The sequence below is a fragment of the Phalacrocorax aristotelis genome, chromosome 2, assembly GCF_949628215.1.
Source record: "Phalacrocorax aristotelis chromosome 2, bGulAri2.1, whole genome shotgun sequence".
In the NCBI taxonomy this organism is placed as follows: domain Eukaryota; kingdom Metazoa; phylum Chordata; class Aves; order Suliformes; family Phalacrocoracidae; genus Phalacrocorax; species Phalacrocorax aristotelis.
The window spans coordinates 31,098,265-31,124,447 of NC_134277.1; the positions used below are offsets into that span (position 1 = coordinate 31,098,265).

The 26,183-nt window shown below is 42.1% G+C and overlaps 1 protein-coding gene across 1 annotated transcript in view; it reads left to right on the top strand.

Moving 5' to 3' along the window:
* Nucleotides 1-13,169: 13,169 nt before the first annotated feature.
* SCIN (scinderin) overlaps nucleotides 13,170-26,183 on the top strand; it is a 55,798-nt gene continuing 42,784 nt past the window's right edge. Inside the window, exons 1-3 of the mRNA XM_075082938.1 lie at nucleotides 13,170-13,406; nucleotides 17,785-17,939; nucleotides 19,476-19,637. Of these exons, the coding sequence (XP_074939039.1) occupies nucleotides 13,208-13,406; nucleotides 17,785-17,939; nucleotides 19,476-19,637 (516 nt within the window). The 5' untranslated portion in view covers nucleotides 13,170-13,207. The remainder of the gene's footprint in view (nucleotides 13,407-17,784; nucleotides 17,940-19,475; nucleotides 19,638-26,183) is intronic.

The window sequence follows — 26,183 nt, forward strand, 5'->3', positions numbered from 1 at the left end:
CTTAATAATTCTATGATTCTATGATTCTAATACTAAATAAAGGAACATTCTGGCCGAATTTTGCACGCACCGTGGCAATGGGCAACTAGCAGAGAGGAGACTGGGGAGAAGGGGGTAGGGAGCGGTGGGGAGAAGGGGGTAGGGAGCGGTGGGGAGAAGGGGGTAGGGAGCGGTGGGGAGAAGGGGGTAGGGAGCGGTGGGGAGAGGGCCTCGGAGGAGGCAGCAGGATGCCTGTGGCTTGAAAGAGCCAGTTTAGTTTTAGTATCATGGGATTTCCTCAAGTTACAAACCAACTGGCAGTGTGTGAAGCACACAAGGTCTGTTCTGTTTAAAACAGTTTTACAAACATCAAAGTGCTACTTTTCCTCCACAGACGCCTTTTCATAGCTGGAAAAATAAAACAATAAAACAATAAAACATGACGCCTGCCATGTAGGTTGTACTAAAATTATACTTAGCACAATAAACTTATCTGTAATAGCATGTTCCTCGGCCAACTCTTTACCTATCATCTTTTACTTTGCAAAAAGAAACAGTTTATTTTCACTTGCTTCCTACACAGTTGAAGAAGGTAATAGCCAAGTAGTTGTGATGTTCCTTGAATGTTCATCTCAAGAGATGGACAAGAAAAGAGCAATCACCTGGCAGCCAATGGGAAGTCAAAATGTGGAACCATAAACAGATGCATTCCCGTACGTGCTTTCCTGAGAGGATAATTGTTCTTGTTGATGGTTATGTACCTTTGAAAGTAAATAACAGTGTTACTCGTGAAAATAATTAGAAACAGAGAAAGTCCAAGGACACCAAAGGGATTTTTCTTTTCCTGGCAGAGGAAATTTTCTGGCCTTGTGAAAAAGGCAAGGAAGGAAAGGGAGTATAATGGCCTGGTGTTTTTTAAAATAATGTATCAATATAAACCCTTCTCAATGATCATTTCTCTCAAAGCTGGCTGGCATGCCCTGTGTGAAACACGAGCCCAAGCACACAGGGGCTATGCCATCACATAATGCTGGCTACCTTGCATTGAGTAAGGAAAAAGTTTCCCTTGAATCCGGGAAGAATTGGACAAAGCCTTAAGTGACTTTTAGATCTGGAATTTCAAGCACACAGTCCATGTGCATGGTCCTGTGTTGCTGTGTTGCTCTGTCATTGAAGAAAAAAGAGCACAAAATGTATCCAATTTATTTATTTACTTTATTGAGCTACTTTTTTTTTTAATTATTATTTTCTTTTTTCTAGGACCACACAGTTTATCAGTTTCACAACATTGTAGGTCCCGTAAGAGTGGGCATCCCCCAGTCTTTTGTGGTGCTGTTCAGGATTTTATTTTTAAAAGTAGAAGTTTGAGAAATATACTACCGGAAGTCATATATATAAAGTAAGGAAGCGGCAATGGTTGGGATAGAGATAACATTTATGTTTGGCTTCTAGACGGGTCTAGTCAAGATGGCTCAGGAGCAAAGCTTGGAAACATGGGACAGGAGAGTGCCAGAGACCTCAAAGCATTGTACCAGGATGGTGGGATGGGATTTACCATAGCAGGATAAACTGGAGACCCAGGGAAAAGAGGTACCTAAACTACTGATCTGGGGGAGAAGCTAAAGGGTGTTCTGTAGCTATTCAACTGTTTTATTCTGGAAGGAGTGAATGCTGTAGCTCTGTTTGGGAGCACAGGTATACACAGTATTATTGACACAAAGGAAATGAGGGAAGCATAAATATTGGAGACATTAGCTCTTTTTTTTGCAGTCAAATAATTCACTTGTTCTGGGAATTATGCCTAATGCTAGCTAGGATTGAGCGTGTGTAAATAATCTGCACACTTCACTGTCTCACATCAGTTATGCATTTTTTCTCACACTTTATTTTACCTGGTATCTGCCCTTTGTCAGTGGACAATCAAATTGGAAAAGGAGTCCGGAGAACAGGATCTGCAAAGATAATACACTTGTGTCCCTGAGGACGTGCCTTCTCCAGAATAATAGGCTCCTTAAAACAAGACATTAAGGAAATGTATTTTTTCCCATAAGATTAATTTTTGCCTTGGAGTCTAGGGCTGAGGGAGTTGCATGATTTGTTAATCTGACTTGATTTGATAGGAAAAGTTTGTTCTTCAGACTTTCTCATGAAAAAAACTTGTTCCTGGTGAGTGGCAAAAAAACCTAACGAAGTATTGCTCCGTGTCTTTTCTTGTCATTTAGATTTATGAAATCAACCTTGAAATAAATGTTATGTTGACAGTACAAGTTCTAACGCTGAGGAACGTCCATGCTTTCTATGCATATTTCTAATGAGAAAACAGAAAGGTTGGGACCTTTTCCAGTAATACACCTCAGACTCTTGAAACGGGAACCAGTCACAGGCTTTGATTTAAAATAGATCTTTCGGTAGAAATAGAACTTTCTGTAGAAAGATCTTGAGCAACATCAAGACCCCATCTTGAACATGCGCTACCAAAAGGTAACTATTTTAGAAGCTTCCTCCAGCAGGTTAGCAGATCTCAGCAGTTTTTTAGTGAATCAGTATACTTTCAATATTTCAGAGAAAAGGAAGTAGTTAATTTTATAAATCTGGTGACCCTGATGTAGAAACAAATTTTTGGATGCCTCTGTTCTCCTTCAGATAGCTTTGCTTTTAGATCTGCTAAACTCAAGGGGCAGATGCCCAATAAATGTCAGTGATCTTAGAAACTACTCACTTAATTTGGGAAATCTGATCAAGGCAACTTTCCTGCCCTCTTCAAGCTGAATCAACGCTGAGACTATTAATTTTAAAATGCTGTGACAGGACACTTGTTATTGATCTTAGTGTTCTGTGCTGGTATAATTAAACTTGGCTAATAGATAAAAGCTGACACACAGTTACAAAATTCATAATTCTCAAATGTCTTATTCTCAGAGGGTTTGAAACCACCTTAGCCTTTCATTAGCTGAAGTATAAGCATAAACTTGTGCTTCAGGAGGCAAGTGGGAGGCATAAATATTCTCCTATATGAGCTTGGTAAGAACTAGATGTTATGAACAATCTAGAAAATGTTACTTTCCCATGTTGGTGTACCAAATTCATGAAACCTTCAAACAGACTTCTTTCACAAAGTCAGAAAACAGAAAGTCTTCCCCTTCTTTCCCACATTTCCCTCCCCTTCTTTTCTGTTTCAGATATTTGAGTGATTTAAGTAAGTGTTCAGGGTCAGTGAATTAAAAACTGAAAAAAAATAGAAGGCGTTTCAAATTTTATGTGAAGGTCAATGAATGTTTTGAAAGGAATATTTTCAATACATGGTTTCCAAATCCAGAATAAATTCATATGTGGGATTTGATGAAAAATGTAATTTTGAGTACTCAGCTCAATTCTTGCAGATACATATTAGTGAGGAGCTACTCTGTATTTAAAAAGCAGCCATACTACTACAGTGATCTGTGTTATTCTGAAAATGTAAAGGAGCTTAAATCCTATTTTTAGTCATAGTTATAGTAATCTTACAACTATTTTGCCTGACATAGAGAATCTGGCCTGCTCCATGGATATCTACCACTAATATCAGCTACAGTCACACAGAATCACAGAATCACAGAATCACAGGTTGGAAGGGACCTCAGGGATCATGTAGTCCAACCTTTCTGGGGAGAGCACAGTCTAAACAAGATGGCCCAGCACCCTGTCCAGGTGACTCTTAAAGGTGTCCAACGTGGCCAAGTCAACCACTTCTCTGCGGAGATTATTCCAATGATTGACTGTCCTCACTGTGAAAAATTTTCCTCTCGTGTCCAATCGGAATCTCCCCAAGAGCAACTTGTGTCCATTCCCCCTTGTCCTCTCCATGTGACTCCTTGTAAAAAGGGAGCCTCTATCTTTTTTGTAGCTACCCCTCAAGTACTGGTACATGGTGGTGAGATCCCCTCTAAGCCTCCTTTTCTCAAGGCTGAACAAACCCAGCTCTCCCAGCCTATCCTCATACGGCAGGCTTCCCAGTCCTTTGATCATCTTGGTGGCCCTTCTCTGGACCCCTTCCAGCCTGTCCACATCCTTTTTGTATAGCGGGGACCAGAACTGCACACAGTACTCCAGGTGTGGCCTGGCAAGCACTGAGTAGAGTGGGATAATGGCTTCTTTATCTCTGCTGGTGATGCCCTTTTTGATGCAACCCAGCATCCTATTGGCCTTCTTGGCCGCAGCAGCACACTGTTCACTCATACTGAGCTTTCTGTCCAAGACCCCCAGGTCCCTTTCCACAGAGCTGCTCTCCAGCCAGGTGGATCCCAGTCTGTGCTGCACCCCTGGATTATGTTTTCCCAGGTGCATGATCTTACACTTCTCCTTGTTGAACTTCATAAGGTTCTTGCTGGCCCACTCCTCCAGCCTATCCAGATCTCGCTGCAGAGCAGCTCTCCCTTCTGGAGTGTCTACTTCCCCACTCAACTTGGTGTCATCAGCAAACTTTATCAGGCTACACTTGATGCTGGTATCCAGATCACTTATAAAGATATTGAATAACATTGGGCCCAATATCGACCCCTGGGGGACTCCACTAGTGACAGGTTGCCAGTTTGAGAAAGAGCTATTTACCACCACCCTTTGGGTTCGGCCTGTCAGCTGGTTCCCCACCCACTGCACAGACCACTTGTCTAGGCCATAACGCATTAACTTCTCCCAGAGGAGGCTGTGGGGGACTGTATCAAAGGCCTTGGAGAAATCCAGGTATACAATGTCCACCACCAGCCCCATGTCAACCAGGCAAGTCATTTTGTCATAGGAGGTCACCAGGTTTGTCAAGCACAATCTGCCTTTAGTGAAGCCGTGTTGGCTTTTCCCAATCATGTGCTTCATTTGACTTGTGATGGCCCTCAGGAGGATTCGTTCTATAACTTTCCCAGGGATTGAAGTAAGGCTGATGGGCCTATAGTTACCCGGATCCTCCCTTGAGCCCTTCTTGTAGATAGGGGTAACGTTTGCCTTCCTCCAGTCCTCTGGGACATCCCCTGTTCTCCATGACTTCTCGAAGATTATGGAGAGTGGCCTTGCAATGATGTCAGCCAGCTCTCTCAACACCCTTGGGTGGATGGCGTCAGGGCCCATTGATTTGTAGGGGTCAAGCTCCTGTAGTAATTAATGTACTAACTCTTCCTTCACTGATGGCGGGTCGGTGTTTGGATCAATCGGCAATTTTGTTCCCAAAGCCTGGGACCCTACAGTGCTGGTAAAGATGGAGGTGAAGAAGGTGTTGAGGACCTCTGCCTTTTCTGCATCGTTGGTGATTGACTCTCCTTTTCCATTTAACAGTGGGCCTATGTTTTTCTTCTTTTTCTGCTTATGGTTGACATGTCTGAAGAAACCTTTCTTGTTATTTTTTATGTCTACAGCCAGTTTCAATTCAAATTGGGCTTTTGCTTTTCTAACTGCATCTCTGCACTCTCTGGCTATGCCCTTGTAGTTCTTGGTGGATAATTCTCCGCTTCTCCATTTTTGGTGTGCTTCCCTTTTGGATTTGAGTAGACCCAGGAGGTCATGGTTGAGCCATGGGGGCCTCTTGTTCCGCTTAATTCCCTTTCCTTTATAGGTGATAATCTGTTTTTGTGCTTCCAAGAGAGAGTTCTTGAAGAATTCCCAGCACTCACTAGCTCCTTTGCCTTCCATGGAAGCATCCTATGGAATCCCTCCCAGTTGAGCCCTGAGTGCACTGAAGTTTGCTCTTCTAAAATCCAGAACCCTTGTCTTAGTACTGACCTTCAGCATGCTCAGCAGGATCCCGAACTCCACAATATTGTGGTCACTGCAGCCAAGGCTGTCACTAACCGAGATATTACAAAGCAGGCTTTCTCGGTTTGTGAATAGCAAGTCCAGCAGCGCCTCCTTCCTGGTTGGCACATCTAACATTTGTATCAGGAAACAATCCTCTATACATTCCAGGATCTTGGTGGATGACATGCAAGCTTCCATATTGTTCTTCTAGCAGATGTCTGGGTAGTTGAAGTCACCCATCAGGACCAGGTTCTGTTGGCCAGAAGCCTGCTTTAGTGCCCCAAATATCACTTCATCGGCTTCATCACCATGGTTAGGAGGTCGATAGCAGATGCCCACTGTGAGGTCCTGCTTGGAGATGACCCCTTTGACTTTAACACAGAGGCATTCGATAGAGCAGTCGCAATCACCATAGTTGACTTTGATACATTCAAGGTGTTCCTTGATGTAGAGTGCACTCCTCCACCTCTTCTACCCTGCCTGTCCTTACGAAAGAGCCTGTAACCGTCCATTGCGATCCCCCAGTCATTTGAGTTGTCCCACCACGTTTCAGTTACTCCTATGATGCCATACCCTTCTGAGTGGGCATGGAGCTCCTGTTCCTCCTGTTTGTTACCTAGACTGCGGGCATTTGTATACATATACTTGAGGCGATTACTCTTCTGTTTCACCTCTTGGGAGACAGCTAAGGAACCTTTATCACCACACTGCTTGGCCTGACTTACTCCCCTGTTGGATGTGCTGGTGTGAGCATTTTCGCAACTGATCCCACCCCCCAAGTCCTTCAGTTTAAAGCCCACCTCACCAAATCAGCCAGCCTACTGCTGAAGATTCCCTTACCCCTTTTAGACAGATGGATTCCATCCCTCTCTAGCATGTTGCCATCATTGAAGAACACCCCATTGTCATAAAAGCCAAACCCCTCACGGTGGCCCAGCCATGTAGCCAGGAGTTGATATACATTACGCGCCTGTTTCTGGCTGCTCCCTTCCCTCGAACTGGCAAAATGGAAGAGAAGATCACCTGGGTGACAGTGTTTCTCACTTGCTCCCCCAGGGCTCAAAAGTCTTCCTTGATTTTATGCAGGTTATGGCTCTCAGTGTCGTTCATGCCTACATGAAATAGTAATAGTGGATAGTAGCCTGTTTTCCTGATGAGTTGTGGCACCCTCTCAGCAACGTCTCGGACCTTGGCTCCTGGAATGAATGAATGAGTTCATTCCTTCTCTGAGAATCCAGAGGCACTACTTGCTAAATAAGGGTAGGAGATGCACATGATTTGAGTACTCTGCTTTTCACACACTGCATTTAAATGCATAAAGGCATTGACTTATAATCTTCATTCAAGAGAAAAAGCTCTCAGAATAACTGTATTTCAAAATACACTTGCTATTAAAATCTTGGCAAAAATATCTTTTCCTTATGATCTTAGTTTAATGTCTCACAAAGACTGTCCTTTTTATATTAAGTTTAGAAACCCTCTCAGAAGAATTATTATCAAGAAATTACTGAAGGAAACATTCACCATTTGAAGAATGCAATGAAATAAATTAAACTGAAATCCTACCTCAGTTTAGATAACTACCAGCAGCTTTGCTTTTTACCACTTTTCTACAGATATGATTGTTCCTCCTTTCTGCTTTCTGAGTAGAAGTCTAGAAGAGACAGTGGTTTATGCAAGTGGAGAAGGATGTTTTCCCTGGGTGCTCTCCACTCCCTTGCTTGCCATATCCAATACTTCAGGCCTTCCTGCCTCAGATTTAAGGATACCTTGTCAGAGACTTGATCTATGAGCTTAATGGATGTTGCATATTTAATTAATAGGTCCAGAAGATGATAGCGCTTTCTTCAAAACGTTGCTGATTTCTTCTGTTTGGGTAAACTTCTTTTCCTCATTTTTACTTAGACGCTTTTAACTGTAATTATTGCACTGATGGTAAATGGGAGTATGGCAATTTTCTTGGCCCTCTTTCCAAATTCAAAAATAACTTAAACCATCATACAAATAAGGAACTTCACTTACCAGTCTGACACATTGCCACTTCCACTTATGGAAAACAAAAGGCCTGAGCTGGAGCAATCAGCTGATACTAGCTTGTGCCTTATGACCTTTGGTGCACCATGCGAATGACATGAGCCAACCATTTCTCATGGAGCACCTTGTTTCACAAAGCAGTGTGCTGTTGAATCCCAGCAATACTATGGAAATTGATAAAAGAGTGAAAGAGGTTTTGTAACAATAAGCAACATTATCAATTGATATAAAGTAGCCTTGCATTAATTAAACTTTTTGCGTAATAATTTTTGGCCAATACCTCTGAATCTTTCTTAATAAAGAATGCCCTTCCCATTTTTCTATTTCCAACCAAGATACACCGATTCATTGAAAACCTGAACTTGAACTCTTTGCAAAGAGCTGGAGATTTTCCCCATCAAACTTGAGACCACTATATCTAAATATAAGGAAGCAAACTTAAGGATCAGTGGGATGATTTTGGTGAAACTTGCTGAGCTGCGTATCTGTACAGAACAGCATGATTTATTCCTGTGGTGGACCAAATGAGCACGAAACATGGACAGGCTGATAAATCGTTGCTGTGAATAATGACAGTATTTCTTTGTCTAGATAGGAAAGGTGGATAAAATTATGAGTCTGAGAATGTTTTGCTGAAACTTGTCTACTCTCGTGACCATGCAATGAAATGCCATGTCATATAAACATAAAGGAGACCTTCTGTCTCTTGGAAGATAGGGGATTGCTGAAGGAATGCTTCAATTCCCTCTCTCTGACTCCTTGAGATGTAATATATTGTGCCTTGGGATGGAGATACAATCAGAATTTCTTGATTAAACTTTTATGCTGCTCATTGAATATTTCAAGAGAAGAACATCAGAAAAACGCAGGGAGCTATAACACACTTAATAATTAATACTTCACTTCTCAGTAACCCAGAGTCAGAAATGTTTTCCTAGATTCTTTGAAGCCAGCATTCAGATTGCTTCGCCTGCATGCCCTACATAGGCAGCACCACTGCTGAAGAATGAATTTGGAGAGTCAGAGCTCCTCAGCTGCTGGGCATGCAGTGTACTTACCTGCAGAGCTGAGGGTGGCGGGTGCTGCTGGAGAATCCCTCATTGCCTGTCCAGGGATCACAGACATTTCCATAGAGAGTGCTCACGCAAGCAGAGCAGGACATAGGTAGGAGCCAACCAGCTGCCAAGTGGAGCACATAGTGTGGCTGTGATCCTTCCCTCTCTATGCTTTAGATACCTGCCTCAAAGCTACACACTAAGGCCCTTTACTTGCTCTAGACTTGGAGGATTAAAACCAGACTCCTCTCTTGAAGGCAAAGGAGGACTTACTACTTTTATGTCAGGAGACTGCTTGGGATTCTGCACATCTCTCATCCAGTAGGCTCATGACTCAAACTCTGCCAGTAAGGAGGAAAGCTAGTTTTCAGTTTTTCTTTAGCATGTTCTTGCTTTGCTAAAGCCTGTCCTGTTGAAGCTGGGCCACTGAGCAGGATGCTCTGAGGGATGATGAGAGAACAGAAAGAATGAGCAAGCAGTAACATAATTCTATTTTATTCTATTCTACTGATAACTTGGCTTTTAAAGCTGTATCACCTAATTCTTCTCTGCTCATACAGTATCAGTGATTATTTTCTTTAGCAGTGTATTGAAAATAAGAATTTAGCTCAGATCTGTGAACTGGCTTACTGTATTTGGGGTAAATCTGAAATAACTATTGATTTATAATTCAGCAACAGAACAGAGGAGAACGGGTTGACTTCTGTGACTGTTTGGACAAGAGTGTGCTTTTGATACACATACTGTTTGTATAGCAAACTTTAATGTGAAACTGGAGGAAAAACTAAACATCTGTAATCCCATTTTTGAGGTAGGATCAGAGAGGTCATGAGGGTATTTGGCATATGTGGTGAAGAAGAAATAAGTTTTGTAGAAGGAAACGCTCATGACATTTGAAAATATTCTCTCCTCGCATTTCCTTTTAGTTCCTTCCATTGTTAGTTCCTGGAACTGTAATTCAAGGCAGGGCATCAGCCTTGTAAAAGGACTTAAACCTTAGACTTAAACAATCTATACTGAAAGTTATTCCTACTGGGAAAAATGCTGGAGCTTAGCTTCTGGGAGGCCTTTCGGGGTCCTTGTGTGCATCACCTGGAACCACCACCTTGTTTTGTTGCAATCCTGATAGGTATAAAATCAGAACTCTGTGCATTGCATTCTGTTTTTTTGTATATGTATACACACCCACACCCTGCATATATGTGGTATATGATGACAATACTTAAAGGGAAAAAGATCCCTTAATCAATATAGCAAGAGGCGTTGAAAGTAAATTAGCAAAATGAAATGGCAAAGTTTTGCGTAAGTCCTTGAATTCTCTGAGTCATACCAAAGCTTTAAACTCACTACAAGTTTGAATCTCTGCTGTTTTAAGGACTAGAGGAGCAGGAACACTTTCTGACACTCCGGTGTGACTTATTAGAGGATTGCACTCAGGACTTGGGAAAAAAGCAGGCATTTAAAGACGGCCATATCTCAAATGCTGCAGTCAAGCAGGTAGAAATCTGTGCATCTTTACCCCATGACTATGCTCCTGGTCTGCAACAGCAGCCAATTGCTATATCCCCCCTCCCGCTGAGGAAAGGGTGTGAGGCAAAATTATTTCCTTTTCTTATTCCAAATCTAAAACACTGCTAGGCCTTCGCCATCCTTCTGAGAAAGCCATAGTTTACCAGTAAGCTATAATCTCTAGGAAATTAGGGCAGAATTCTTTGAAATGTTAAGGTAGTCTGAAATTCCATTCTAGTGCAATTTCAAATGAGTGTAGTAATTAAAATTTGACCTGGGACTTCTGAGTCCTCTCCACTTCAATTACAACATCAAAAGACATGCAAAAGCACCTAAAAAGTAATTTTAAATATTCTTTCTGAATGTGCAAATCCTAGGATACTTCTTTTTATTTTTTCCAAGGTTTCACTTTTGAATAACTATGTGTTAGAAGGCTTTTGATTATTTAAAATGCTGTGAAAATCTGCGTAATGTTAACAATGTCAGTGCTTATTTTTGCTGCAGAAAATAGATAGAAATTGATCAAAAGACATTACAACTTTCATAAGGAGCGAGATTGCAAAAGCAAGACAAAAATTAATGTTGAAGAGTACAAACTTACCCTACAAACATTAACTCAAGGTTTTCTTTGCTAGCAGCCAGTAAGTGATTACATAGCACGTAATCCTAGTAAGACAGACTTGGGCATGAGAAAACTCTGCTGGCAGTGCTGACATCTTTTGTGTCTGAGTGGTGCCACAGACTCCGAGACAAAACAATTGAACAGTTCTTGTGTCTTTAACCTTTGTCCATTGGTGTGTGATACTGGGCAGGGTCAATGCTGTACAAATAACATTAGCGTGCATCTCGTGACAGCAACAGGGATACAGCTGAGAGTAGTATTTGGTCTGTTGATTAAATATTTAAAGCTAGAATAAGGAGATGTAAATTTGACTCAACTGGCCTGTGCAATTGGTGCACAAACAATCCTAGCTTGGCAAGACGGGTGCAACAGGTAGGAGACATGAGGCTTTTTAACACTGGGCTGGTTTCAGCTCGTGTATGGGCAAAACACAGCGCACTTCCAAAGGGAGTGCAACTTGCCAACTTCAGAAGAAATAGTAAATCCATACAATTATAGAATATGTGGTAGGTTCTATCCACACTGACTAAAGCTAACTAATGTACAAGAATGCAAAAAGGCATGCAATGAGAAGAAAAACTGCTTGGTGTAATTAAGTGAGTAAAAGTGAAAAGAAGAACAACTGGCATAGATGGAAGGGTAAATCTGAGAAACCGCTTACGAATATTTCGAAACATCTGATACCATATTGAAACTGGAACTGCTGGAATTTTTTGGCTGCTCTTCCTAAAGTTTTTTTTTATTCTTCACATGGTGAATGATCTGGAGAAGAGTATTTCATTTGGGAGGCATAGTGCTTTATCAGGCAGGCTCAGACTCACCAAGTCCTCAGCCCTGACAGAATCAGGGATAAAAAGTTTGGCCGTGAACTGGTGCTGGTGAGCTATAACGTGTTCAGCTGGACCTTGGACAAAACAAAGCATCCACAGGTTCCTTTTTTTAAACAGTAGGGATAGAGCTTAGGGTGCCTGTATGCCTGCCTGGCAAGCCGATGACAGGATGCTCACCAAAATGGAAGGTGGTAGTAGTACACATTTGCAACGGCATCTTTTCCCTCAGTAACTAAACCGTACATTGCACAGTATGAAAAGAAGGCAGGGAAGGTAGTGAAAAGGATTTCTTAGATATGGTGCTTTTTTTAACTTTTTGTCAGAGAAGATGCTCTCTGGCTGCTCTGTTGCATTTAGCTGTGCCTCTCCCTCCTTACTGAGGTAACCCCGATCCACCTGCAGGTGATACTTGCACTCTGCTTGTATTAACTTGCTAAAACAAACTAGTAGGGAAATCATGAGCCTCAAAATTAATGCAGGTGGATAATGGACCTAAATACAACCCTCTCTGAAACATCTTTTGATATACTGACAGCTTGAGCTGCACCTATCTGTATCCTATCCAGATTAATTTACATCCCATCAATATCAGACAAAAGCAGTGATTTGCTATAATTTTCATGTTGTAACAACCTGCCAGGATGATGCACCGACCATTTATAAAGGGCAAGAAGGATGAAGGTTTAACCCTATTGGGTTGTTGTTGCACAGTGTTGGAAAAACACCAGCACAATGCTTTCCATTTTCTGCAACAGGGAAATGCATATGAATTCTGGGCTTCATCTGGAATCTTCAAAAAAATACAAGACTTTTTCCCCTGCAAAAAGATTCCTGGCAATATTGGACAAAAAAAAAAGAAATTCCTGGATGGAGAATGAGAGCTGTGCTCCCCCATTCCAGTCTGGGGTGAAAAAAAAAGGGCCCAGCAGCAAGCGCAAGCTATAAAAACTCTTTGTGTTCTGATATGAGTGGCTTACAAAAACAAAGCAGATGTGACAATTATATAGGGAAAATGCACAGCGGTCTAACACCTGTAGCTACTGGGTTAGGCCGGTTGTGCTTTGCTTTCTTGACTTTTTGGGGTTTGTTTTTTTTTTTTTTTGGTCTCATTTTAGAATAGAGGAAAACTACCCGTTTGCAGCAAGGGGTGCCGGTTATGCATAACACCTCCGCCACGGCTTTGGGGCATGGGAAGAAAAGGTATGAGTTTCGTAGGCGTGTTAAAAACCACCCGATGACCAGAAGGGCGCCAGCCGCCGCGGGGCCGGGGCGGGGAGCGGGGGGAGGCGCATCCCGCCGCCGCCCCGCGGGGACCGGCCGCTCCCACCCGCGGGGCCGGCCCCGGGCCCGGCCCTATAAAGGCGGTGCGGGGCGGCCGGCGGGGCTGCCTGCCCGGTGCCCGGTGCCCGCTCCCCGCCATGGCTCCCGACCGGCCCCCGCCGGCCTTCGCCGAGGCCGGGCGGCAGAGCGGGCTGCAGGTGTGGCGGGTGGAGCGGCTGGAGCTGGTGCCGGTGCCCCCCAGCCGCCACGGGGACTTCTTCGTGGGGGACGCGTACCTGGTGCTGCGCACCGTCCGCCGCGCCGCCGCCGCCGCCTACCGCCTCCACTACTGGCTCGGTAGGCAGCGGGGGCGCGGGGGTCGGGGCGGGCAGCGCCCCGGCTGCGGGCTGCGCGCCGCTTGCGCCTTCGCTGCGCTCCGGGGGATCGGGACCCGGAGTTTCTCCCCCTCCGTTTTCGGAGGGCTGCATGTGTGGAGCTTCCCAGTGGAGGCGCTTAAGTAACACAAGTAGGGCTACAGCCAGGGATGTGGGTGATGCCAAGCCGCGGCGGTGCTGAGGGGTTCCGGGGGTGAGAAAGTGGGGTATGACGGAAAGGTGAATGTTTGCTTGCTCTGCGATGTTCCATGTGAAAAGTGTGGAAGGGTTAAAGTCAAGTCTCGCCCGCATCCGACCAACATTAACAAGTGAAAACCTGCCTTCGTTCACCTCAGTTTTCTTGCCTCTCTTTCCACTGGGACCAAAATTTCATCTCGGCCGTCTCCCCGTGGCGTGGTTGCACTGCTTTGTGTCCAGATGTTGCCTTTTTCAGCTAGAGTAATTTTGCTTTCTGATGATTCAGCTATGGGAGGCAAAGCGACCAGGTTTTCTGTAAAACCTCTTCTCTTTAATCTCAGTCTGACAGCCTAGTAAAGCCCCCCCGAGGTAACTGGGAACACCGGAATTGGGCTGACGTCTTTTGCCTTCAACCTTGACTAGCACAGTGTTTACAGCAAAACAGAAGTCTGACGTAAGGATGCATTTTAGGTGACTTCCTCATTTACTGGCTGTTTCTTGAGACTTGCTTGGCAGGTCCCCATGTCATCTGACCACAGTGCTTGCTGTGTAGCTGCCCAAGATCTAGTACTTTGTTCTTGTTTCACCATCTCAAGGTTTGTTTGTAGGCAATCATCCCGGTGAATGCGCATAAAGACCAATGTGTATTAACATTAATGTGTTTGAGTTGCTGTGGTTTTCATTGTGCTTTTGGATGCATTGAAAAAGAATAGCAAATAAAGCTGGGATTGTTTCTGCATAAATGTTTGAAGCTTTAGTTTTGCGTGTGTTATGAGTTATCCAGCTGGCATGTGTGATAGTGTCTGTCTTTGACAAGAGTGTAATCATAGATGGCAGGGTAAACTAACTTATGTCAGACGTTCTTATGCCAACAGCACTGCTAGTTAATAGCAGGGCTTGGCTATTTAGACCTTTGTTAATGAAGCTAGAACTATTTTTGTACTAGTTAAGGTATTGTAGATACTTCTCAGGGAAAGATGCAAGGACTCTCTGCAACTGGGAGTGAAGTCAAAACAGTGACTGACACTTGCACTAATTAAAACTTCTCTGTGCTAAAGATCTTCCCTTGTACACGCTGAAGCACATCTCGTGCTGATGTGGTAATATCCGGATATTGTAAATAGCTTCAGGTAATCTGGGCACATGTTGTTCTTGTGCAGCTGGCAGGTTGGCAGCAGCCTGGCTAGCTGCTGGGAAATCCCTTTCTGCTTGCAAGATGCTCCAGGAGTGGGGTGGAGATGCTTAAACACTGCTGCAAGTTTCATAGCAACAGGAGACGAGAGCCTCATACAAGGCATATGGGGAAGGGCAGCCAGACCCAGGGCAAGAGTGGGAATCACTTTGGTGTTTTTGCTGACTGATTCTCACCACTGTTGTGTACACCAAACTTTTCCCTTGTGAGCAAAGGCTGAATAACCTGTGTGCCAGGAAGACCTCAGTAGGGTCTTTCTGAAGAATTCCCATAAACAGTCTCTGAACAGTTACAGCAGTCATTATCAGTCAGACTTTGGGATGGAAAGGAATGTGAAATTAGACTGGTGGAAACCCTATAGACTTTGGGCTGAGATACTTAGAAAGGCCTTGCTGTTTGACATGGTCCTATTCCTGCCTGTCATCTGTGGCATGTGTTATTGTGTGAGCCTCATATGGTGGCTTTGAGCCTGAACAGATTCTGACTTCACCAAAAAAAGACCCCAAATTCAGAATAAAAGCAGAGGATTGAATTTGCATATAGTGGCAAACTTCTTCCTAATACCTTGCTTGGGCATACCCAAGGGGTTAGAAGGAGGTTTAGACCATGGGGGGATGGTCTGTGACCTTGATGTGCAGAGAGGCTTGTGCTGTGACTGGCATCCTAGGGTTAAAGTGACCAAACAGTTGTTCCTCCAGGCTGAAGCTTCCTATGCGTCAGCCAGTTTTACCAAATATCTTGCCTATGGTGAAGTGCTGTCCAGGTCAGGTAATTTCTGAACAAGCTAATTCAGGTGCTGCGATGATGCTGGCATGGCCAAGCACTCAGTGTGGATCTGTGTCACATGGTAGCTGGATCCATTTTTAACTTTGCTCAGAGATCCTGGCACAGTTGAGGGATGTCTTAGTAGCTAAACTACTAATCCTTTACTTGAAACTATCACTAATGGAAACAATGTGTACTATGCCAGTATGAGGCTACTTGTGGGAGTAAGACTGACTCTACCCCACATAGTATCTTTAACAAAACCATGCATGGTATTTTTAAAATATTTTTTTAACCCTTGTCCCCAGAGATTAAGTGATAAGACCTATTCATATGTACCAGTATCTAATCTGGTAAAAAATTTTGGTTTTTCCTATATACCCTGGCTTATTTATAGCTGGTTGTGCCTCAGGCTATAAGGTAAATCTGTTTTTCCTACAAGCTTGAATAACCTGTACTTGGATTGATGTTCACTTCTTTAACAGGATTTCACTGAGTATTTTATCACATAGGAGTTGTGAGACTGAGCCTGGTAGTGGTTCATATCTCTAACACTGTTCCAAAACCATTCTTCTTCAGCCCTGAACCCTGTTGTGTAATTGCAAGCAATAGATCTGAAGGGTCTAGTCCTAACAGACATGAATAACCCTATTTTAAAAACAAACAAATAAAAACAACAAAAAAAACCAAACCCCAAGCTTTACCATCAACTTTAAGGTGGTACCCAGGTCTGAGAAAACATATTGCCATATAGCAAGTTTTTCTGTCACTGAGAGATGAGTATTTTTTTTCAGAGGTTCTTGTGTTATGTCCTGCTTTCAGCAATGTTTTTTATCTTTTCTGGGGCAAGCCTTATGTTCTTCTTTTTCCTGTGCCCCCATTATTCTTTGGATCTTTTCCCTGTTTCATCTCTGCTGCTTTCTGGAGGCTTCTATTGCATCTGTGTCACCACAAAAGCTGTGGTGGTGGCAGCGGTAACACTCCTCCTTGGAGAAGCCCCGATTTTTGGGGGCAGAGGGGAGTTGTCCTGTGGCATTTGCACTGCTGGGCCATGAATAGGGCACTCTTTCTCCCTAAGAGAGGAGCTAGGTCTGTGATGCCGTTAGGTAACCCTGTCCCCCCTCTGCCATGCTTCATTCTTTCCTAATACCTTACTGACAGGCTTCCTGTGATACAAGTGACTTGCTACAACATGAGGTGACACCAAGACCTCACTACGCACTTCCCCTTCTCCCACAGCCTGTGAGAGGTATCTCTGGACTGTCTGGAGCTCTACGGTAGTTTTCCACTCAGTCACCTAGAGGCAAGGAAATGGTTAATATAAGTGAGAAGCTGCTCTTGACAACTGTGCTTGTGTACCAGCATCTCCCTCTTACTTAGAAAGAAAATATAAAAACTAAATGGGAAACTTCACCTTTCCTTACTCTTCAAAAGTTCTTGAGAAGCAAGTTTTTTGAGACTTGATCCTACTTGTGCTCTTCCTGAAACAATCAAAAGTGCTGAAAATGTTAATCAAAAATGTATGGACCTGTGCTAAAAGTTTTGTTTTAATATGTAGCCTACTTTGCAGTGTGATTAGGCCATCAATATACTAGTTAAGGAGGCCATTTTGCCACAGTCCTCAGAAGAGGCTAATCTGTGAAAGGTACAAAACTGTGACCTAATGAAGCAAATATCTGAGCCCCAAAGCTGCTTTTCTTTCTCCCAGCTGTACCAGGCAACCTAATAAAAGATATCTAAGCAAAATACCCTTTGCTTGTGTTATAGTGTCAATAGGACTGCTCTTGTGTTATTTTAACGTCATGGCTTGGCAGGTTGCTCTTAGCATATATATATGGTTTACCATCTAATCTTCCCTTTGACATGACCTTCCTTGGGTCTTTACATGCCAACTCAAGGTCCAAAAATCACTACTGTAGACACTTGTCATGCTAAAGTCACTTCAAATTTCCTATTGCTCAAAGAGGCTGGAAGAAGACAAACTTGGCTATTTTTCACTGTTTCTTATTAATGCAGTTCTACAAATAGTTAAGAAATTGTCTGGATGGTCATGCATTTGGTGGTGAACAAGGTTATGATGTAGTGCTTGGTTGCAACATATACATGGGCAGTATAACCTGCTGAGGCAATGCCTAATTGTCACAGAAACAATTTCCCCAACAGAATTATTAGTGGTTTATAGACATAATATTTCATCTTATTTCAGGGAAAGAATGTACGCAGGATGAAAGCACAGCTGCAGCTATCTTTGCTGTTCAAATGGATGATTATTTAGGAGGAAAGCCTGTGCAGAGTAGAGAAATTCAAGGATATGAGTCTACTGAGTTTGTGAGCTACTTCAAAGGAGGAATTAAATATAAGGTAAAGAGCAACTGTCAAAATGTATCCTAAAAATACATGTAACATTTTTCCCCAAGTAAAATAAAATCTTTTGCTTTGTATCTGTTACTGAAATTTTGAAAATTGTTTCTTAATGTGAGTGGTTTTAGATCTGAACTACCTGTCCTAAACTATAGGGGTCCCAATAAGTCCTTGTACAGAAAGCAGCAGCTTGTTTACCAGGGTCTCTTCTGATAACAGAAAACCTGTCCCAGTCATTCCCTCCCCCTGCAAATGAAGCTATCCTGAGATTTCACACTTGTGTGTCTAAGGGTGCTCACAGTAGGGACTCTCTGTATTTGGGACACAGTAAATTTCACAGAAACCATTTTTATGTTGTAGACTGAATTATTTTGTTCAAGTGTAGAACCCAATGTGCTTAAGTGGTTAAAAACACGAGCAGAGTGGAAAAGACCAAAACCTCACTTTAGTCTAAAAATGGTACTTTTGCAGTCTACTGCAGTTTTTATCTTTGAGGTAGATAAAAAAAACCTCCAAAATACTTTTCAGGAAAATATTATGTTTTAAAAAGCTGTAGTGTCAGCCTCCTTGTTGTGTCACTTCCAGAAGCGGAATCTTTGGAAGGAAATTGTCTGAGACATCTGTGTCTTTTAAGAAAAGTCATGTGTCTCCTGAGAATCCCCCTGTAGTAGGAGCTCTGGGAGCCATTGCTCAATCAGTCTTTCTCCCATTATGGAGGTTTGTAACTTGTCACAGTCTACAGAACCAGTTCAAAGCTTTTAACTCTGCTTGCGTAAGAGAGCTTGACAGTGATCTTCATTTTTTTTTAACCCTGCTTTGTAATTTCAAGAGACACTTTCTATTCCAACCCAAGATCTGGGTCTCCTGAAGGAGTGGGGAATACTGCCTCACTGAGGCAGACAACCAGGCCAGTTTGCAGGAATAAGTTAGGCTTAAACTTACACTTTATAGATTGTAAATCAGTAGTTTGATCTTGCTTCCCCCAGTTTGATGCTCTTTGCTAGGTTGCCTCCTAAGTTGCAAATATTACTCTCAGAAAATTATAGAGCTGCTGTGGAATGACTCCTCCCTCTACACATAACCAGGCACCAAAACCACCTAGACCTCTGAATTTGAGGAAGCTGTGAAAACTTGTACAGGAGCTGCATACTCCTCTGCTTTCCCTTAGTCCTCATTCGATAACCTACTAATTTTTGCCGTAACAGAGTACTTCAGCATTACCTTATCCTCTGGATGATGCAGGAAAGTGCAGTAAATCCTGTGCTTTCCCTTTCCCCATTCATCTGAAAACTCTTTGAAGCAGGGTGATATCTGCTCCCTCAGATAAAGACTTACACCTGAGAGTTCAGCAGCAGCAGTGTTCCCCAAGTCCATCTGGTCTGTGGTCAGCACGGTTAAACAGTATATTATTTTGGCTTACCTCTCACTGCATAAACTATTTTTTCCCCTGCTAGCTCCTCAGCTGTAGCAAAAAGGTAAATTTGCAGAAATTAAACTGAAATAAAGCTTGCTGCTTTGTTGTTTTGTTTTATTCAGGCAGGTGGTGTTGCCTCTGGATTTAATCATGTTGTTACTAATGATCTGAGTGCTCGGAGGCTTCTGCATATCAAGGGCCGGAGAGTTGTAAGAGCCACAGAAGTCCCCCTGGCTTGGACCAGCTTCAACAGAGGAGACTGTTTCATTATTGACCTTGGAGCTGTAAGTCTTTCCTAGAGCAAAATGCACTGAAAAGTAAGAGATGCAGCATCCCTTCTAAGGTCTGAGTCACCCCCTAAAGTGCACAACTGATCTTGTCACTCACCCAAACTGACAGAAAGAATCTGTTTTAGAAAATTGGTTTTAGTGTCATGACACTTTGAAGGTTCAAAACTGCCCTAAATGTTTTCTGAAGTATGCACAGATTATCATTCAGGAAACAGTCCTCTTTCTCACTCAAGGCATTGGGGTTTCTTACTGCTGATGTTTGAACCTGAAGCTGTTCACAGTAAGTCCTGTCTGGCTTTGACACTACCAGCTGAATGGGATCAGTGCTAGGGTTCAGAGCAGAACATAGATTGGACCTTTCTCTTAAGGACATTTCTTCATATTCATAAAGCTTTGATCATGACAATTTACCCTAAAGGAATAGCTGCAAAAGAATTTGTCATAATAAACTTGTCGTAACAATATGTTATAAAACTAATTAAGTATTTCAAGAACAATCCTATACTTCAAGGCTTTCTGCTGAAAGCAAGTAGAGAGACTTAGCACAGAAGCATATGGACAGATATGATAATTTTGCTTGCTTTAGATGACTTACAGTATAGTACTGTCACCTTAGTATCAAAAAGTCTTAAAATGAATTCTAAAAATAGCAGCTGAGATGTAGCCCATGCCAGTTAGAGGCTAGTTATTAGTTTGGAATTATTCCCATGCCTCATATGCTGACACTTATAAAATTAAGAGCATATGATAGAAAATCATTTATCTGCAAGGCAGAAACTGCAGTTGGTCTTAACTGGCGTGCTTTACAAGGAAGTGGTCAGCGACTTCAGCAAGATTTCAGAGAAGAGTTCCCTGATCTGTTTAAGAGGAGCTATTCTGAACTCGTGTTATAGGTGTGGCTGCTTCTTCTGAAAAACATCCCCTGATATGATAATTGAAGATATTGGTATCAAATAGTTACATTGATTGTCTGTTAGAATTTTGTCATGCCTACCAGTCTTCAGGTAAAGCAACAGTCAGTGTTTTCCTAACATTATACCATCCCTCTTGTGACACTGCGGTCTAATCATCTGAAGCACCCAAGTGATCGGTACCAAACAGCTACTTTTCGATGTCACTTTGTATTTAGGATGCATAGAAGGTTTAAATTATCGATTCCCTTTCCGAGTTAACCAATGGGAGATTGGAAAGTTGGAACTAAACATCGATAGCAAGTGTTGCTTTTGCAGTCAGGCTGTCACAGGGCTTGAGTTTTCTGGTTTGGAGTTAACCTCCCATCGACAGCCTGTGGAACTGGGTGTACTCCATGAGTTTGACTTGTCCTGACCCTTATTGTGACACAGTTACCCAGTTCACCTAAAGTAATTAATTAAGTCACACTGCAGACATGGCAGTGACACTGATGAAACACACTATGGGTATGTAGTGGTGTTATGTGTATAGGTTGGGGTTCATCCCTTTTGATGAGATGTGTTGAGAGGAGAGCACTGTTACTAAGCAATTTAAATGTAATTTGGCTTTAGAGTCTTGATTTCTAATACTGAACATACATTGTGAGCCTTTTTCTTTTTTAGTTTCTGGTTTCTGATTTCCTGTTTGACAAGATAGAGGTCAAGAAGCAATGCAGCCCTGTGTCTTTGTAGGAAGAAAGATTAGATATGAACAACAACTAGAACTGCTTTTTTCCACGCTATGGGAAATGTCAGTCAAATCACATGACTAATAACAGTTCTTGGTCTTGCCACATCAGTGGTATACGAGGGATGGGCTTTCCTGGATGTATTGACAAGTTAAAGAAAAAAGGGTTTCAGCATCTAGACACCTGTAGTAATTTCATCATAGGTTATTATGTAAACCAGACCTTTCTTGTGGGAGATGAAAAGGGAATGTGTAAAATACTTCAAGATGAATATATGTAAGTCTAGTGAAGTACCTATAGAGAAATAGGTGTGATAGAAAATACATGTGTCAGAGTGGAACCTTGAGCAAGTTTTATAAGAACTGTATTTCAAGCTGCAATAACTGTATTTCAGATTCAAATTTTCCATGATTAGAGGCCCTTTGTAAATAGGTGAGTTTTTACAGGACCTCTTAATTTAATTTAGAGGTCCTTTCAAAGAAGGAAAGAAAAAAAGATTTTGGCTCCAGTAGATTCTTTTACTTAATTGAAGTAAAATGAATCTTAAGTAGGGTTGCTCTTGAGTAGTGGGATTTATTGCAAGGTACTACTGAATCATTGTCTGAGAATAATGGGCAGTAATTGCATAAAATAATGAGCCTATGGTCAGTGCTTTTAATTTCAAATTATTCTAGCATGTCAGATAAGATGATTTTCCAAGACTTACTTTCCCCAGTCTCTTAGCTAACTAGAAGGATGGTCTCCATGTTACTGCAAAACTGCTTGTGCAGTCCATTTCCTGTTACATTTTATCAAGCCACTTAACTAATATAATAAAAAAATCATTTCAGTTTTCCCACTGAGCTCAATTTACAGCAGTATTTTAAACCTGTGATTTGAACAGATAAGGGAAAATTAAGAAAGATAATAATTATCAGGAATAAAATCATTAGTCACTAAGGTTTCCCTCCTGGTGATAACACCTTAAGTAAAAAGCATTTCCAGCTAGGTTCGCATATTTACAGTTCAGGTTCTGATGGTTACCTCATACCGATATCTGTTACTAAACCACATTCGCAGCACTCCAGAGATCCTGCCCAGGTCTCACCTTGCCTCCTTTGAACTCTCTAGGTTGGAACAGAAAATAGCTGCAGGTGGCAGAGCAAACACTGTCTTTGATATGAGGGGAGTATATTAGCTGTGGGTATTGTGCAAAGACCTTTTAGTCAATCTTCGGTAAGACCATGTCATGAGCACTGTGACCACAAGACTTACGTTCCAGTGCAGTGAGTGATCCAGGAGGGTGCCTGGGGTGCCAGACCCTGATTTATGATTTTTTTTCTACAAAGGATTTTCATCACATCTCCTTCATAAATCTGGGAATCTCCCTGTAAGGAAGCCTTTGGGACAGAGCAGGCAAGAGAAGTACAAGGCAGTTGCTGAGAAGGATTTACATAGGTCTGGAGTGAAGCACACCTTACCTTGTCAGGTGCTGCATAGCACATCATGTCCTGCATAGCTGTGCTCAAGCCCTTCCAAAAGCCATGGTCTTCTGCCACACTTACCACCCCATCATTTTGGCTGGAGGGTGCTGAGCTCTGCCTGGTGTCCCACCTGAGAGGCACCAGGACGGGTTTGGCAGTTTTTGGTGGCCATAAACTTGTCTGGCCTTGCTCTGTGCTGTCCCCTTTACCTCCAGATACAGCTCTCCTTGCATCACCTCATCCTCCAGCCACCTCTTCATAGCCACATCCCTTTTTCTCCCTCCATCACCAAGACAAATCCTCAAAACAGCAAGGGGCACGAGAGGGCACGGAAAATGACCATGGAAGGGAAGGAAAAAGATTAATCACTGTGCCATTCAGAGAGTGACAGACACACTGTTTCCCAGGCTATTTTAGTATTATCCAGATGCATACATTAATATAGCTTATATCTGTATATTTCTGATAAGATATGCTAAAGACTTTCATCTCTTGTCAGTTTTCTTAGTGATTGGTTTAAAGTGGGAAGGAAGCTTACCAGTATTGTGAAGTTCACCCTATGTACATTGGTGTTATACAAAACGTGGAGTTGAGATGCGTTGATAATCTGGGTAGTTATCAAAACATGGAGCATCAGTAACAGAAGCAGTAAAACTACATGAAGTGATCTGCTGATTTTATTGAAAGCTGCTCAACTCGGTTTGGGAAGCTCTGCTGTATGAAGGGTGTCTAAAGTTGTGTACTTAGTGACCAGCAAAAATATCCTCTATGCATTTGTTCAGTTAGAGCTTTGTAACTCTAAGACTTGGTTTTCTCTGGCTGACTTCCCTCTTGATGGGAGGCAGCAGCAGTGCTATAAGCCAAGTGACTTCAGAGGGCAGGGAGAGGGCTGCGTACCATTCTGCCTCCTGGAAGAAATGAGGACATGGTTGTTAAAATAAGGGCGGGGGGGTGGGTGGGATGTATGATAAATACCAAGCAGTTCTGAGCTTGGGCCTGATTGAGAGTGGAAAGTTTTGTCAGCACAATCAAGGTTCTGCTAATGAAATGTTACCCTTCTTCCCAAAGGAAGAATGCAGATGGTGAGGTGATAATTATGTCTCAAGTGATGACTGAAGGTAAACTGCACTCAGTTGTCCATCCTTCCCATTCCTATAGTGATGCTTATAAACTGAGTTATAAACAGCCAAAAGGTTGCTGGTTTGAAATTTAAGAGCCTGTGGTGTGCTTAAAAACAACTTGTTGTGCCATTCAGCAATGTATGTACTTCTCAAGAGCTCCGTGAATCACAAATGAAAATTACAATATTAGAACTCAAAAGTATGAGACACAATAAAGCTGTTGTGATCATGTATCTGTCAGCATGCTCCTATTTCACCTCCTGATGTAATAGGTATGTCAAAAGGAAAAACACTACTATCTTGCACAAAGAAGCTAGAAAAAAAATTCAAGCAGAAAGTCTGGCTTTTTTGACAGCTGTTTTTCATAAAACCTGTTAACTTACTATAGATTAAATTATGTTTACAGAAAAGAATATTAACTTCTGCTTTTTAACAGCAAAAGGCCAAAAGGACAGATACCCCATAGTCATAATCATAAAGCAAGTATGATTCAGCATCACACTGCAACCTTAAGCACAGCTGTAGTTTTGTTTGCTTCTGCAATCTCCCTGCACTCTTGCATGCACTATCTCTTCTAGGTGGCTTTGCTTCTCTTCCTTTAGAGAAACCAGTTCACAATCAGCATATTAGTTGCTTTATTAAAGTCACTGTGTGGGTATAAACAGGACTGGAAGAGCAGATTCTTGCATGTTCAATGCATGTTTCATGATTCAATTCAGTTTGAATCAAATTCAATCAAAGCTTGAGTTCCTCACTGTAAGCTTCTCCTTCTAGTTGTTTTCTCTGGCACTAACAACCGACGAGTCACGTCCTTTTCCCATGTTTTTCATTCACATGTTTCTCCTACAATGAACCTCTTCTCCAGTTTCCCCCAGCTGGGAGTTAAACTATAACTTGTGCTATAGCAGGGAGTTGCCAAACCAGTAGCAGAGCTTAAAGAACTAAACTGCTTTACTTTAACTTTATGGACTTATTAACAGCTTCAAAATGTGGTTATATTTACGCACAGTGTGTCTTAGTAAGCAAGCATGCATCTCACTTTTCTGTAAATCTGTGAACCAGTTATTTTTACAGCTCCAGTAGCGTAAAATCCAGCATCCTGGAAATTGTTATAGTCCTAAAGTCATCAGATGGAGGAAAAATAAATATTAAGCCTTCCCCCCCACCCCCCTGCCCGCCCTTCTATATGGGCTTGGAAGGCTTCCCCTCGCCCCCACCTGTATGCAGAAAAGTGGCTGAAAGAGAGACCATCTTTAAAGCTTCAGGTGGACAGGACATAAGTGTATCCACAAGGATTCAGTTAGGTTACTTTTTTCCCTGACGCTATAGAGAATCCAGATGTTTTGCTGTTTGAGCTGCTGTTGTTTAGAATTAATATCGTCCTGGTACTCACCCCTTAATGCACTGTGGTATAGCAACAACTATTCCTAGAATATACTAGCAAAACAGGTATGAGAGGAAAAATTGAATGTAGTAAGTGTATGACTGTGGTACATCTGACTTATTTTTATTCTGACAATTTGTTCCAGTTGAATCACATGTGAGACTCCAAGACTGGTTACAAAGACACTACTGTAATTACACCAGGCCAGGCTCGTGGTGGCCTCAGCAGCATTCTGGCTGAATGAATTCAGAGTTTGTTCTGGATTATCAAAACTGCACTACTTTCAATGATTCTCTGTATTACAGTTTCCACAAATGTAGAAGGCAGATCTGATTAATATGTGAAATTATAATTTTTTAAATTCTTTTCCCTGCCTGTATCAAGAACTCAACAGTCAAGGCAGGAAAAAAAAATTGAATACTTTAACGAGAAAAGTGTCTCTGGAAGCCTGTATTAACCTGGTTCAATCCAAACATTCTTCTTAATATATATGTCAGTTCCTAAAACAACTGGATGTCAGTGAACTGACAAAAAGTGCGGTAACCTAGTCACTTTTATTCAGTTTTATTCTTCAGTTATTTTCTCCACTGTTTGGACTTTGTTTTCTTGATTTATCCCTCCTTTTTTTACTTAAAAAAAAAAAAAGCAAGCTGCACACTCTTGTTTTAGGGCTCACCAAAAACTTGGTGCTTGAATTACAAACATCAAAGTAATGATGTACATTTGTTTTGCAAACACTTCTACTGAGAACTGAAGGCATTGGAAGCATTTCTGTTGTTTGCAGTTCATATAAAAACTTTTTTTCCAAGTCTATTTGTTTTGTATTGGCATTTTTCTTTTAAGTCTGCTTAACTTTAATTGAAGAGACTAGACTTTAGCAAAGAACAGTTTCAGCTAAAATGAACTCTTGCCTTATCAGAACAGCTGTTTATT